General features: G+C 38.9%; 1 protein-coding gene across 1 annotated transcript in view; it reads left to right on the plus strand.

Annotated features, from left to right (window-relative positions):
• Positions 1-17047, plus strand: part of LOC136866310 (paired box protein Pax-6) — a 653040-nt gene extending 635993 nt beyond the window's left edge. Inside the window, exons 11-12 of the mRNA XM_067143153.2 lie at positions 11504-11778; positions 13409-17047. Coding sequence (XP_066999254.1) covers positions 11504-11778; positions 13409-13497 — 364 coding nt within the window. The 3' untranslated portion in view covers positions 13498-17047. The remainder of the gene's footprint in view (positions 1-11503; positions 11779-13408) is intronic.
• The last annotated feature ends 421 nt before the right edge of the window (positions 17048-17468 follow it).

Below are 17468 nucleotides of genomic sequence, written 5' to 3' on the forward strand. Positions count from 1 at the left end.
ACTGGAAATTAATGAGTGGATGGCTCACAACTGGATAAAGAGAAGCTCTTTCAATATGAGAGGAGAATAAATCACCAAATTCATGATAATACTGATAAGCCTAGATCCAATATGTCCAGAGTTCTACGGATACAGGAAGAGTAAATAAGAGGATTAAAGTAAGAGGGAAGGACTAGAAGTAAGCATTTTTAAGATAGTTTCTGGAAACAATACCACCTTTTTTTTACTCTAACGGTTGAACGTCGAACTTACACACTGAAGGTTTTCGGCGACACAAAGGGTCCCACCCAAAATGTGACATCATCTTCAGGAAATTAAAATCTCTAATTCCGAAATACTTTTACGGTTATTTATCCCATCTAATGAATACTATATAAATATTGGCTCCATGGCTAAATGGTTAGCGTGCTGGCCTTTGGTCACGGAGGTCCCGGGTTCGATTCCAGGCAGGGTCGGGAATTTTAACCATCATTGGTTAATTTCACTGGCACTGGGGCTGGGTGTATGTGTCGTCTTCATCATCATTTCATCCTCATCACGACGCGCAGGTCACCTACGGGTGTCAAATCGAAATACCTGCACCTGGCGAGCCGAACATGTCCTCGGACACTCCCGGCACTAAAAGCCATACGCCATTTCATTTCATTTATATAAATATTAAGACTTCCTGTAAAATTCAGTACTATATGAGGGAACATTACATACCAAGGCATCACACAGAAATATTTCTTAAGAAAAATTATCACTTGCATAATTTATAATGGTATCCATAATTCTAATAACACGTACTTTGCTACAAGTGCCATTCTGATCACATGCATCTGCAAAATATTATTAATATTTCACAATATGGTGAAGAAAAATGATCTAATATTAGAATATTATATTGTAGTAATTAAAGTTAATATAACGGTAATCAAACTACCACATACATTTAAGTAATCTATGGATTAAAAGTTTTTCTTTTCCTGTAATGTATGATGTGACTGACTTACGTTGTATTGGAACTAGGCCAACTATACTTTTCCTGTTGAACAAGGCAGCGTTAGTACACTGCCTGGCAAAAATAAATTAAGCACCCAAACGAAATGGTTGGATGTCAATGTCACTTCGTACATGCACACACCATCGGCGGGTATGTAAAGGATTAGAGTTGTAATTCTCTGTGACAGGTAGAACGGCCACCAGAGAGCATTAGTGTTGCTCGTGTTTAGTATTGTTACCAGGCTTGATAGGGTATATGAGGGGCGAGAACAGCGTCAGATGTTGAGTGATCACTGTGAAGAACACGGAGATGCCGCGTACTCGTGTGAGATTGCGTTATCAGCAACTGACAGAGTTTCAAAGCGGCCTCATTGTGGGTTTCCATTTGGCCGGCTGATCGAATCGTGCAGTATCCAGATTTGTGGGGCATTCGGGTGTGAAAGTGGCGCGATGTAGGACTACATGGGAACGTGAGGGCAGACATACTCGTCGTCAAGCTTCCGCTCAACCACGTCTGACCACCACAAGGCAGGGTCGCCGTATTGTGTGCCAAGCACATCGTAACTCCTTCACATCTGCGCCTGCCATCCGAGAACAAGTAATGGACTCCCAGCAACATCCCGCACCATTGGTTGGAGACTAGCAACAGCCGGACTGGAGAATTACCGTACCATTCATAGACTGCCATTAACACCACAGCACAAACGTTTAGAGTGGTGCAGTGATCGGGAAGCATGGACTGCTGATGAATGGCGTCGCAGTGTGTCCAGCGATGAATCGCGGTTCTGCACTACCCTGGATGACAATCGTGTGGGAGTATGGTGGTGACCTGGGGGCCGGTCCCATTCTTCCAATGTTTTGGAGATGCACAGCGGCTCCTGGCGTCATAGTGTGAGGAGCCATTGGGTATGATTCCAGGTCGCGGCTGGTAGTGATTGAGGGAACTCTGACGTCACAGCGGTACGTCACAGACATCCCGCGACCTCATGTGTTACCTCTCATGCGACAGTATCGTGGTGCAATTTTTCAACAGGACAATGCTCGTTCACACACGGCACGTGTCTCAATGAACTGTCTGCGTGATGTAGAAGTGCTGCCATGGCCAACAAGATCCTCAGATTTATCCTCGATTGAACGTGTGTGGGACCAGCTCGGACGTCAACTCCGTCCCATTGCCAGTATCCAGGATATCAAGGACCAGTTACAAAAGTGTGGGCCAGCTTGCCTCAGGAGAGGATACAAAGGCTCTATGACACCCTTCCCAACCGAATTAGCTCATTCATCCAGGCCAGAGGGGGTACAACGTCATACTGATAAGTGGACTCGTACTGCCAAGTTCTTTGTAAATTTGACTCGATTTTGTAATCACTGAAATAACATAACATATCCTCTCAATATGTGAAGTTCCATTTCGTTCCCTCCTCCCCTTCTGGGAGCTTCATTTTTTATCAGGCAGTGTATTTGCGTGCCTCTAGCATGTAATAAGAAAAGCCTCTGTGCAAACTCCGTGATTTTGTGCAAAGAGCCAACCTATGGTAAAAATGGAACTATACAACATCGTCAAATGCGAAAACTTTCCAAGGCTTTCATAACGTCGATTGCTATTCACAGTTCTTCTAATGAAGAAGGTCTAAATCAGTCTCCTCAATTAATTTAGTCTATGTCAATGGAAAGAGCAACACAAAGGACTGTGCTGTGTTCAGTGATAGGAAATTTAAGACAGCAAGACGAGGAAACAATTACAGTTATTTAAAATATATTTCAATAACCAGAGTCTTCACCCCAGGAAATGCCTTCAAAAATATACGCATGCTGTGTGACAAATGTCATCCAATAACAACTGGCCAAGAAAAAGGGACCCAGGTCGTATAAAATTAGGATAGAAACCAACCATCTGACTCACAGTTTTCATCCACATATTTTCAGCTAGAAAACATACACAAGTTCCCCGTTCTTCATCTCTCGTTTCACAATAATATGAAAACAATATATTATTTATACGCATTTGTAATTATTTTAGGGAAGAAATCATCTATGTAACAAGGATGGTTAGCATCACAGCTTCCTCGTAATCCCGTGACATGAATTTATTTACAGTAAATATGAACTAACATATTGTTTTTAATGTTACATACATTATGAAGTGAAAGTAAGAACTTTCATTTATAAGTATCCGAAGGTTATAGTGCTCTCTGTGCGTACAGCACACTGACAGGGCAAAGTACGCCACCTGCAATAGTCAACGCCGTGACAGTCACACTTACCGCAGTCCTCCCGTAGTGGCCAGGCCTGCCCCAGCGAGTTGGCTGCGTGGTGAGAGCCGCGTAACTGTGAGCTTGCAATAAAAATGTGAAGATGGATTTCCATGGTTTCCTATTTTCACGCCAGGAGAATGCTGGGGCTCTCTGCAGAACAGAATATGTCCGTCTTTCACGTCTCATCTATCTATATATATAAAATAGCTTGTCCTGACTGACTGACTGACTGACTGACTGACTGACTGACTGACTGACTGACTGACTGACTGACTGACTGACTGACTGACTGACTGACTGACTGACTGACTGACTGATTCATCATCGCCGAGCCAAAACTACTGGACATAAAGAAATGAAATTTTGGGGATATAGTCATATTAAGATGTAGGTGCTCGCTAAGAGAGGATTTTTGGATATTCCGTCGCTAAGGGGGTGAAAAAGGGGGTTGAAATTTTAAAATGAGTGTATATCTCAAAACTTTAAAAGTTTACAGATGTAAAAATTGGTATTTAGAATCTTCTTTAAAAATAAGGAAACACGTATTTTTTTGTTTTCAGAAAATCGCAATAGGAGGGGTGAAAATGGGGGAAAATGGGTTGAATGCCTTTAATCAGGATACCGGTACTTATATCTCAGAAACTGAAGATATTACAGATCTGAAAATTGGTACTTTTGATCTCTTTTAAAAATAAAGAAACACGTATTTTTTTGTTTTTGGAAAATCCAAATAAAGGGGGTGAAAAGGGGGCTGAAATTTTAAAATGAGTGTATGTATATCTCAAAACTTTAAAAGTTTACAGATGTAAACATTAGTATTTAGAATCTTCATTAAAAATAAAGAAACATGCATTTTTTGTTTTCGGAAAATCGCAATAGGAGGGGTGAAAAGGGGTGAAAATGGATTGAATGCCTTTAATGAGGATACTTATATCTCAGAAACTGAAGATATTACAGACCTGAAAATTGGTACCTTTGATCTCTTTTAAAAATAAAGAAACACGTATTTTTTTGTTTTTGGAAAATCCAAATAAAGGGGGTGAAAAGGGGGGTGAATTTTTAAAATGAGTGTATCTATATCTCAAAACTTTTAAAGTTTATAGATGTAAAATATGGTATTTAGATTCTCCTTTAAAAATAAAGAAACACGTTTTTTTTGTTTTCGGAAAATCCCGATAGGAAGGGTGGAAAAGGGTGAAAAAGAGGTTGAATGCCTTTGACGAGGCTACTTATATTTCAGAACCTGAAGATATTACAGACCTGAAAATTGGTATTGGGGATCCACTTTAAAAATAAGAAAACACGTATATTTTCGTTTTTGAAAAATCCGGATAATGGGGGGTGAAAAGGGGGGTGAATGTTTAAAATGATTGTGTCTATATCTTAAAACTTTAAAAGTTTACAGATGTAAAAATTGGTATTTAGAATCTCCTTTAAAAGTAAAGGAATAAGTATTTTTTCGTTTTCTGTAAATCCCAATAGGAGGGGTGTAAAAGGGTGAATAGTGGGTTGAATGCCTTTAATGAGGATACATATATCTCAGAAACTGAATATATTACAGAACTAAAAATTTGTATATGGGATCTCCTTTAAAAATAAAGAAACGCGTATTCTCGGAAAATCCAATGAAAGGGGTGGGGGTGGGGGGAAAGAATTCTCAAATTAATTGACTTAATTGTATGAGAATACATACATCTAATAAAAACTAAAGTTGTTACGGACGTGAAAATTGGTATTTTGATCTCCTTTAAAAACAAAGAAATAGGCGTTTTGTGAGGGAAACCATCTTGGGGGGCGGGAGTGGAAAGGAGTTGAATTCCTTTCATGAGCACACATAAATCAAAAACTGAAGAAATTAGAGTCGTGATAATTGCTATTTAGAAGATCCTTTACTATTACAGAAACAAGTATTTTTTGCCGGAAAATTCACTTAAAGGCGGGGGGGGAGAAGTGTGAAAGGAAGTAAAACAAGCGAATTATTTTTATGGGGATACTTATATCTCAAAACTCAAGGTCATAGACGTGAACATTGGGGTTTGGAATCTCCTTTAAACATAAAGAAACACTCCTTCTTTTAATTTTTTTTGGGGGGGGTAAATAAACTTAACGGCGGTGGGGTGTAAAAAGAGGTGAGACCAATTGATTTTGCTGTTCATAATGTACTTATAAGGAGCCTCCGTTGCTCAGGCGGCAGCGCGCCGGCCTCTCACAGCTTGGTTCCGTGGTTCAAATCCCGGTCACTCCATGTGACATTCGTGCTGGACAAAACGGAGGCGGGACAGGTTTTTCTCCGGATACTTCGCTTTTCCCTGTCATCATTCATTCCAGCAACACTCTCCAATATTTCATTTCATTTGTCATTCATCGATCATTGCCCCAGAGGAGTGCTTCGGCAGCCGGCACAATTCCTACTGTCGCCGCTAGATGGGGCTTTATTCATTCCATTCCTGACCCTGTCGAATGACTGGAAACAGGCTGTATATTTTCGATGTACTTATTCTGATCATAAACCGATCTTTTTAATCTTTCCTGGGTTCGTTTTCAACAGCCAACTTTTCCTTCGGAGAACGTTCTTATATTACAGTAGATTCTCCTGGCATATGAATAAAAATTTAAACACATTTGAAATAAACGATAGGAATGAGATTGACCGTCCAATTGTTCACCTCTATAATAAGGTCAATAATGCACGGAAGTATGTCATTCGTATCGCCAGAAATCCCGCACACTTGCCTACGCGCGACATTCGTGCTGGTCACATTCTCAACAATAACAATGGCAGCAGATGTAATTTACCGCCAAGTAGCGGTCTTGCATCTTGCTGTGGGGTCCAGAACATCTATAATAATAATAATAATAATAATAATAATAATAATAATAATAATAATAATAATAATAATAATGTTCTGGACCGTCGTCAAATGTGCGGACCGCGGTGGAAACGGGTCCTGGACGGGTAATGACTAAGAATGCAGTCTGGCCGCGGGTTCAGTACCGCCAAGACACCCAAGACGACACCACGCCGGATCTCCTGAAGGATTTGTTCCATATTAAAAATGCTTATAAGGAAAGATGGCAAAGATTTAGGGACCCAACTGACAGGGTGGAATACCTGGACTTAGTCTGGGAAGTACGAAATCGATTGCTGGAAATAAAGATTGAAAAATGGGAGGAAACTTGCCATAATCTATTAGAAAACGAGTCAGATCGCGAATTTTGGCGGATTCTCGCAGAAAACGATTCAGATCGCGAATTTCGGCTGATTATATATCTAAAACAACATTCAATTATAAATTTCAGTATAATACCGTAGCGAAGCACGGGTATCTTGCTAGTATATATATATAAAATAACTTGTCCTGACTGACTGACTGATTCATCATCGCCAAGCCAAAATTACTGGACATAAAGAAATAAAATTTTGGGGATGCATTCGTATTAACATGTAGGTGCTCGCTAAGAGATGATTTTTGGATATCCCGTCGCTAAGGGGGTGAAAAGGGGGGTGAAATTTTAAAATGAGTGTATCTATATCTCAAAACTTTAAAAGTTTACAGATTTAAAAATTGGTATTTAGAATCTGCTCTAAAAACAAGGAAACGCGCATTTCTTGTTTTCGGAAAATCCAAATAGGAGGGGTGAAAAAGGGTGAAAAAGGGGGTGAATGCCTTTAATGAAGATACTTACATCTCAGAAACTGAATATATTACATACCTGACAATTGGTATTTGGAATCTCCTTTAAAAATAAAGAAACACGTATTTTTTGTTTTTGGAAAATTCTATTAATGGGAGGTTGGAAAGGGGGATGAATTTTTAAAATAAGTGTGTCTATATCTGAAAACTTTGAAAGTTTACAGATGCAAAAATTGGTATTTGGAATCTTCTTTAAAAATAAAGAAACACGTATTATTTTGTTTCCGGAAAATCCCAATAGGGGGGGAGTGAAAAGGGGTGAAAAATGGGTTGAATGCCCTTAATGAGGATACTTATATCTCCTCAGAAATTGAAGATATTACAGACCTGAAAATTGGTATTTGGGATGTCCTATAAAAATAATGGAACATGTATTTTTTGTTTTTGGAAAATCCAAAATGGGGGTGGTGAAAAGGGGGGGGGAATTTTTAAAATGAGTGTATCTATATCTCAAAACTTTTAAAGTTTACAGATGCAAAAATTGGTACTTGGAATCTTCTTTAAAAATAAAGAAACACATATTATTTTGTTTCCGGAAAATCCCAATAGGAGGGGTGAAAAGGGGTGAAAAATGGGTTGAATCCCCTTAATGAGGATACTTATATCTCCTCAGAAACTGAAGATATTACAGACCTGAAAATTGGTATTTGGGATGTCCTATAAAAATAATGGAACATGTATTTTTTGTTTTTGGAAAATCCAATTAATGGGGGTGCTGAAAAGGGGGTGGTGAAAAGGGGATGAATTTTTAAAATTAGTGTATCTATATCTCAAAACTTTTAAAGTTTACAGATGTAAAAAATTTGTATTTAGAATCTCCTCTAAAAATAAAGACACACGTATTTTTTGTTTTCGGAAAATCCCAATAGGAAGGGTGAAAAAGGGTGAAAAATGGGTTGAATGGCTTTAATGAGGATACTTATATCTCAGAAACTAAAGATATTACAGACCTGAAAATTGGTATTTGGGATCTCCTTTAAAAATAAAGAAACGCGTATTTTTTGTTTTTGGAAAATCCAATTAATGGGGGTGGCAAGGGGGGTGAATTTTTAAAATGAGTGTATTTATATCTCAAAACTTTTAAAGTGTACAGATGCAAGAATTGGTATATAGAATCCCCATCAAAAATAAAGAAACACGTATTTTTTGTTTTCGAAAAATACCAATAGGAGGGGTAAAAAAGGGTGAAAAGGGGGCTGAATGCCTTAAATGGGAGATACTTATTTCTCAGAAACGGAAGATATTACAAACCTGAAAATTGGTATTTGGGATCTCCTTTGAAAATAAAGAAACACGTATTTTTTTGTTTTTGGAAAATCCAATTAATGGGTGTTAAACAGGAGTGACAAATTGGGGTGAATTTTTAGAAAGACTATATCTACAGTATATCTCAGAAACATAAAATGTTACAGACGTAGAAATTGGTATTTGGAATCTCCTGTAAAAGTAAAGAAACATAGGTGATTTGTTTTTGGAAAGTCCACTTAAGGGGAACTCAAAAGGGAGTGAAATTTTAAAATGAGCATTTCTACAGTATAGCTAAAAAAAACTAACGTTACCGAAGTGAAAAGTATTTTTTATCTCATGTACTTTCGGTTTTCTGAAAAAACACTTCGGTGCAGAGGTAAAAGTGACTGAAAATGGGGTTGAATATTTTTAAATAGGATACTGAAATCTAAAAAGCTGAAGACATTACAGACGTGAAATTTGGTATTTGGAATCCACTTTTAAAAAATAGGATTACGTAATTTTTTGTTTTATGAAATCCACCTGGGGGGGAGGGAAATTGAAAAATTAGTTGAATTATTTGTATGAGGATACTATTATCTCAAAAATGAAAGATTTCGCAGACGTGAACATTGGTATTAGCAATCTGGTTTAAATACGTATTCTCGGAAAATCAAATGAAGGTGGGGGGGGGTGAAAGATATGAAAAATTAATTGTATGAGGATACTTGCATCTAATAAAAACTAAAAATGTTACAGACGTGAAAATTGGTATTTGGATTTCCTTTAAAAACAAAGGAAAAGGCGTTTTGGGGGAAACATCATCTTGGGGGCGAGGTGAAAAGGAGTTGAATTCCTTTTATGACGACACATGTCTCAAAAACTGAAGATGTTAGAGTCGTAATAATTTGTATGTAGAAGTTTCTTTACTATTAAGAAAACAAGTATTTTAAACGGAAAATTCATTTAAAGGGTGGGTGGGTGGGTGGGGTGGGGGGTGAAAGGAAGTGAACACAGTGATTATTTTTATGGGGGATACTTATATCTCAGAACTGAAGGTAACAGACGTGAACATTGGTATTTCGAATCTCCTTTAAACATAAGGAAAGCCGGGCTGAGTGGCTCAGACGGTTGAGGCGCTGGCTTTCTGACCCCAACTTGGCAGGTTTGATCCTGGCTCAGTCCGGTGGTATTTGAAGGTGCTCAAATACGTCAGCCTCGTGTCGGTAGATTTACTGGCACGTAAAAGAACTCCTACGGGACTGAATTCCGGCACCTCGGCGTGTCCAAAAACCGTAAAAGAGTAGTTAGTGGGACGTAAAGCCAATAACATTATTATTAAACATAAGGAAACACGCCTTCTTTTTGGGGGGCAGGGGGGTAAATCAACTTAACGGCGGTGGGGTGAAAAAGGAGTTGAGACCAATTGACTTTACTGTTCATAATGTACTTATTCTGATCATAAACTGATCATTTTTAATCTTTCCTGGGTTCGTTTTCAAGAACCATATTTTCCTTTGGAGAACGTAAAGTTAGATTACAGTAGATTCTCCTGGCATATAAATAAAAATTTAAACACATTTGAAATAAACGATAGAAATGATAATGACCGTGCAATTGTTCACCTCTATAATAAAGTCAATAATGCACGGAAGTATATCATTCGTGTCGCCAGAAATCTCGCGCACTTGCCTACGCGCAACGATGGTGCTGGTCACATGGTCAGCGATGACAATGGCTGCAGATGCAATTTACCGCGATGTAGTGGTCTTGCATTTTGGGGATGGGTTCCAGACCATTAACTATAATAATAATAATAATAATAATAATAATAATAATAATAATAATAATAATAATAATAATAATAATAATAATAATAATAATAATGTTCTGAACCGTCGTCAAAATGTGCGGAAACGGGTCCTGGCCGGGTAATGACTACGATTGCAGTCCGGCCGCGGGTCCAGTACCGCCATGGCACCCAAGACGACACCACGCCGGAGCTCCTCAAGGATTTGATCCATATTAAAAATGCTTATAAGGAAAGATGGCAAAGATTTAGGGACCCAACTGACCGGGTGGAATACCTGGACCTAGCCCGGGAAGTACGAAATCGATTGCTGGAAAGAAAGATTGAAAAATGGGAGGAACATTGCCGTAATCTCTCAGAAAACGAGTCAGATCACGAATTTTGGCGGATTCTCTCAGAAAACGATTTAGATCGCGAATTTCGGCGGATCGTACATAAAACGTTAAGCATTCAGTTATAAATTTCATGATAATACGGTAGCGAAACACGGGTATCTTGCTAGTCATTCATAAAATAAATTCAACTGTTCTTTTAATAACACATCGTAAATTGTCCATTATAACACAAAAATATTATGCTGAGTTACAATACTTTGTTTTGAGCTCTTATATTTTTAATGAACATAAATGAATAACTTATAGGCCATTGCAGTTTGCAGACTTCCTAAGACGACATTTTACAGGTTACCAGATAATTCTACAGTAATACATGAAAATAAGGTTGAAAATCAAAGATTCCCATATTTATGATTCTATCAAAAATACCTTTAGTTTTTTCTTTCCTCTGGATACCTTGCGGTCGTCTACAAAAGCAGTTAAACCCAATTTAAAAAGTCGTTTGTTTTCTCATTTATTAAAACTCCGAGCTAGACAAGACTGTAAAGTGTGCATGCGTGCTGATAAGAGTGCGCTTACGTCAGCTCATCTTAAGATTATTGAAACGTCCCAACGTTATAATTTCGAGACGAAAAATTATTTAAATTGTGTCTGGACCCTTCACATACTTTATATGAAACCAGGTAGAAGCAGACAAATATGTGATGAGAGTAGCAAAAAATAAAAGAACGAAACGTAATATAAATTGTTGCATTTGATAGTAGGCCTATTACGGAATTTAACAACGAATTCAGCAATCAGGCATAAATAAAATTCACTTCCATATAAATATGATATGATTTTCTATTTTCTTACCTTTGGCTAATGCATTTTTATGAAATACTTTTATTTTTTGTTTGTACAGAATAAAGCCCCATGTTAGGTACAACAGGCATATAATACAGTAAATAAATAAAATTCATTCGTTTTTTTTCTTTTTACATTTAATTATTAAAATAAGCTAGTCGACTTTATTATCTCCCTAATATTCCCCAATAAAAGCCTTGAAATTAAAGCTACATCATTTTCTTCCTTGTGCACAGTGGAAACATATTCTGACCGCACTTGGTGTAGCGTCCTCACGCCGCAGACGTAGTATTTAAGTGTGCGGCTCTGCTGTGATACGTGCTAATAACCGAAAATGTTCTTATTTTACAGCCCGATGTCTTCCATGCCGAGCTTCAGCATGGCGACGACCCACCACGTGGGTACGGGGGCGGTTGGCAGTGGGGGCATGACCCCCAGCACCTGCCTGCAGCAGCGGGACGTGACTCCCACTGGCGGTGGTTACTCGTGTATGACCCGACCTACACCCTACGAACCGCTTTCCCTCGGCGCCTACGCCGCAGCGCGCCCTTCGCCCTGCAGCCCGTCACAACCCTACCAGCCGATGAACGGCCACCAGTACGCACCCAACGGTGCGACCTCTACAGGTAAGAATAATACTTATTGTAATGATACCATAAAAATGTGCCCACGTATTAGGACGCTGGTTCAAGACGTTCATATGAAGCCATTACAACAATATTAACTTACACAGTCATACTGTTATGGAAAATCTACTGAAAAAAAGTCTGTGAAATTGATAGGAGCAATTAATACCTTAAATGTTGGCTTTGTTATTGAGATTCTTGGAGAAACTAGAAAGTTATGGGAAGTTGTAGTTTTGACAACATTGTTGAGCTTGCTATTTTGATTATCCTTTTCAAGATGATTACTAACGTCACATAGGCTAATGATCATGTAACTTCTCAAAGGCCTATACTTTTAAAAAAATAACGTAGTAATAAATTCGTGAAGTAGCGAATAATTAACACAGTGTAAAGAAATGATTGATTATTGTTAATATTGTAATTTGGCTATCCGAGACTGTGGTTAGGGTACTGTTATTTGGTTACTTTCCACCCGGCAGGCTGAGGTTCAAATCCTGGTCGGTTACGGATTGAAGTTTTCATCTGAAAAATTATCTGGCATTAGGAAGGGCAACTTTCCAGAACAAAATAAGCCAGGTCGACTTCAGCAGCCACAAAACTATCTGGGACAACGTGAAGAAAGTTTACAAACGTAATTTTGATACCACGAGGTTTATGGGATGGATTTAAAATAGATATTTTTCTAAAATGAGGGAGTTGAAAATGTTGATATATTACAGTGCACATTTCCGGCGTAAATGGCACTAAACGGACAAAGGGTAACCAGATTTGAAGAAAAGAGAAAGATATTCTAAAGCCACTGGAAAAAGAAGAGCATCGATGTTATTACAGCATGAGCTCGAAGGGATTGGAAAATTGTGAATTCGTATTCAAAAAGTCCTTGTTAAAAGGAGCTAATATTTTGTTCTTCTGGATAATATTCAAATCACTAGAGTGTTACATACTCACTATGAGCAACCAAAAATTGACAGAAACAGCGGTGGTCTACTCTTCCATGAAGTAGGCTATCAACAGTAACAATTTGTCAGTACTCAATACTGTACTTTCCTGTCCGGCTCCATGGCTAAATGGTTAGCGTGCTGGCCTTTGGTCAAAGGGGTCCCGGGTTCGATTCCCGGCAGGGTCGGGAATTTTAACCATCATTGGTTAATTTCGCTGGCATGGGGGCTGGGTGTATGTGTCGTCTTCATCATTTCATCCACATCACGACGCGCAGGTCGCCGACGGGAGTCAAATCAAAAGATCTGCACCTGGCGAGCCGAACATGTGGGTTAAAATCTTCATTTGGGCAGTGTAATTTATGATTGCCGACCTAATTGCACGGGTCTTGTTCAGGACTGCACTGATGAGACATGATTATTGTATACTGATGAGCAACTGGATTAGAGATGGCGTTGTGGTAATACCATGTGCCGCTCCCTTTTGCCCTGATTCTAAATTCATATCTGTTTGACCTAAATGAATGAATGAACGTATTTGTATAATTGTATCTCTCGTGCGTTTATAGTAGTTAGACCTAAATCGTGTCCTTGCCGGTATAATGATTATAGCTAACGTTGTTCTTTAACCTCCTTCTTGGTGACTTAATGGATGGATGTGATTTACACGATTCTGTTTTCTTTTTGTGCAGGTCTGATATCGCCAGGAGTGTCAGTCCCAATCGCCGTACCAGGACAACCTCCGGACATGACATCCCAGTACTGGCCTCGGCTACAGTGACAGTGGTGGACCTGAACTGAGTGTGGTGGAGGGACGGGTACAGGGCTGGAGGCAGGTGGCATCTGTTGGCAAGCAGTGGAACTGCATCGGGAAGAGGAAGGAAATAATTCTCCATCAACCCCATGCTGAGAACGAATAGGTTGAGAATGCACGGCATAATACTGTATGTTCCATTACCAAGAGTCAAATTCAATCTGCAACACACAGATTGATGAGTATACCAAACATAATTGCTTTAATAGAAGATACAGCTGAATATTACCGTATTATCCAAAATATGAAGTCCATTCTTTTGTTTAATGAAAATAATATGAGCTTGGAAGAGTAGGGGCGAGAGAGAAAAATATAACATAGTGACTGAAGTTAAGAGTACCGTAAAATGCTTACATGAAAAAAAAAAAAAGAAAGTTCGTATCAATACTATATGAATGAAATGATCGTCTACAGTATTTGGCGTGAACTTCAAGAAGGTAGTGGGCTAGTCGCTAATTGTTTGTTTGGTTTGAACCCCAATGAAGGTTAGTAAGATTTTCGAAATAGAACTTCTCAGTAGTTCGGTATCTACAAAGATTGTAGTTCCCGTGGCTTATGACTTGAGATAATTGTCACCTAAAACTTCAAGCTCGCTTGCTCGTTAAACATGAACACATTAAGACAGCATTCTCTGATGAACAACTCACTTTCGTCAACAACTGTCGTTTCAAAGTCATAACAAGTCTAGTAGCAGTGACTGGGGAGCCTTGCTGATGTCCTCTACATGCTTACAAGGAAGATTCTGCATTCTCATGGTGAGACTGAAACTATTGGTAATAATCATTATAGCGAGATCTACAGAAAGAAACGATACCATTGTACGAAAGACATCCCATAATAGTACACATCCAGATCGTGAGTAGGTACACATAAATCTTGTCACATGTAGGTTATTAGCTTCTTTTTCTTCTTCCCTTGCCTTTATCCCAATTATCTGGGGTCGGCACTTACGTGGATTGAACACAGTTTACGGCCGGATACCTTTCTCGACGCTAACCCTGTATGGAAGGATGTATTTACTATTGCGTGTTTCTGTAAGTGGTTGACAGTGTGAAGTGTTGTAACCAATGTTAATGAAGGTGATTATTGATACAATAATAAAAAATCAACCTCCGAGCTAGAATAATTAAGTAAATGAGGCTGAATTTCCTCACCCGGCCGAGAATCGAACTCGATGACCTATTACCGAAAGCTACTACGCTAACCATTAAGCAAGGGAACCGGACATGCCTATTAACATAGCATCTGTCAATATTATGTCTTTCATTGCAAGAACCTTGAAAAAAGGCTGGAACATAAACGATCGTATAAGCGACGTCGATATAGAGAAATGCACTCTATCTAAGCCCACTAGTCTATTTCTATAGGTAGGCCTAAGTACCGTGCTTGAAACAAGACATTCTGTGTCCTACTTTTTCAGAGTACTTCACCTATGAAATGAGGTATCGCCGGCAATTTTAAATAAGAACTTTCTATTTGCTATCCTGGTGTGTTCCTAATTAGACTATTGCACTTATTATATGCCTCAATATTTGTAAAATATAAATTACGCCAGCGCAGTGGTAGAGTGCTCTTACCCAGAGGCCCCGGATTTTATTCATAATGTTATTGGCTTTACGTCCCACTAACCATATTCTGGTTTTGCGGAGACGCCGAGATTCCGGAATTTTGTACCGCATAAGTCTTTCACGTGCCGTTAAATCTACCGACACGAGGCTGAGCACCTTCAAATACCTGGACTGAGCCAGGATCGAACCTACGCAGTTGGGGTCAGAAGGCCAGAGTCTCAATCATCTGAGCCACTCAGATTTTATTCCCGGCTAATCCAAGGATTTTAATTCTGGGCTGAAAGCTCAAATAGGGTTGACTGAGCCTCGTGAGACCAACTGAAGAGCTGTCTGATACGAGAGGCAGCGGACCCGCTCGCGGAAGCCAAGCAATGCGGCTGAGAATGACGTCACGTGGACCATGTAATACTCCATTATCTGCAGGTGATCTGGCTGGGCAGCAGGCCAAGACTCACAGTGGATTGTTGTACGAGTTTCCAAACTGACTGGAAGAAGGATAATACAATTTCCTCTCTCTTCTACTAAAGGGACAAAGTGAGAATTCAGTCAATGCCTATTAAAAATATCTGCTAAGAAGCTTTATCGTACTCTAGCTGGTGTACCCGTGCTTCGCTACGGTATTCTAGATGGAGTCGTGCACACGTTGTGAATAAGATTTTATTACTTTGCATAATAACATAGGTACTTAAAAATTAAATTTTAGGCACCTTCCCCTAAACTACCATTTTATCAGCGTGAATAAAGTTTTTTATGGCCTAGACTTCACATACCGATTTTCATTAAATTCTGATCACCCATTTTCTCATAGCTCGGCATTGATATGGACATGGCAAAATAAAAGTCGAAATTAATGAATATCTCTGTTATGACAGACAGACAGACAGACAGACAGACAGACACACAGACAGACATATGACGGAAAATGAAAAAGTGCATTTACTTGTTACTGTGGATACGACCGATACAGAAATACCATTGTTTTTAAATTCTGAGTAATGTACAGACAAAACTCGTGTTTTATTTATATAGATGATCGTTTTTAAACTTTTGGAATGTATAAATAGGCTAATTCCGGAAGTCAAAAATTAATTTCACAATGCTTATTTAAACATGTGGTGCTGACATATTTACATCTAAATGATTACACATTTCAGTAAAGAAAAATTAAATTGTTCTATGCCATGTAATGTCCACATCCTCACGCTCCCTTATACACCAAAACAATGTTAACTGTGATCTTTCTTCTAAACTTTTGGAGTACGGTTTCTAACAGTTCTAAGGTTATACTACACTTTTATCTAGGTCTATGTATTCTTAACATTAATATCACTGCATACTTCACTACTCTTCAAAAAATTCAAACACAGGTTTATTCCAAAATGCATTATATATTAACCGATAATGCCAGATTCAACACAGTATTATACGGTATCATGATAGCGTACACTGTGAATGATTTGTCTCTTAAAGAAACACACTCAATGTTCTATTATGAAATTCATGTCAGCATCAAAAGAGGAATACGTTCACTTTGATGTAGTGAGCTCACTAAACAGATGAGTTAACGTAAGCGCACACTGAAATGAAATGGCGTATGGCTTTTAGTGCCGGGACTGTCCAAGGACAAGTTCGGCTCGCCAAATGCAGGTCTTTTGATTTGACTCCCGTAGGCGACCTGCGCGTCGTGATGAGGATGAAATGATGAAGGCGGCACATACACCCAGCCCTCGTGCCAGCGAAATTAACCAATTAAGGTTAAAATTCCCGACCCTGCCGGGAATCGAACCCGGGACCCCTGTGACCAAAGGCCAGCACGCATGTAGGCATGGAGCCAGACAGCGCACACTTATCAGCACGCATGTAGGCATACACTTTACATCTGCATACCAGTACCCATCTCTGGTCTAGCTCGGAGGTTTAAGAAATGAGAACTACAAGATTTAAAAAAAAAAAAAAAAAAACGTGTTTAACGGCTTTTATAATCCTCTGCAAGGAGTGTAGCGAAGAAGAAGAAAGGGACTAAAGGAATTATTGATAGAATTTTAAATATGGGATTTTTGATCACCTTCATTTTCATTAATTCATTAATTACTGTCAAATTATCTGACAACCTGTGCAATATCGTCATCGCTCAGTGGTGTAGGTATAGCATGTCTGCCTTTTACAAGGAGGTTCGATTCCTCGCTAGTCCAAGGATTTTAATCCTAAGTTATGTAGGGCTAGAACGGGGTTGAATCATTCTCAGGAAACCAACTGAGGTCTGTCTGACAAAGGAAGAGCATATGATCTTTCTTTTTTTGTTTCTTTTTTGTTTTTGTTTTTTTGCTTTACGTCGCACCGACACAGATAGGTCTTATGGCGACGATGGGA

The sequence above is a fragment of the Anabrus simplex genome, chromosome 3 (genome assembly GCF_040414725.1).
Source record: "Anabrus simplex isolate iqAnaSimp1 chromosome 3, ASM4041472v1, whole genome shotgun sequence".
NCBI classification, from domain to species: domain Eukaryota; kingdom Metazoa; phylum Arthropoda; class Insecta; order Orthoptera; family Tettigoniidae; genus Anabrus; species Anabrus simplex.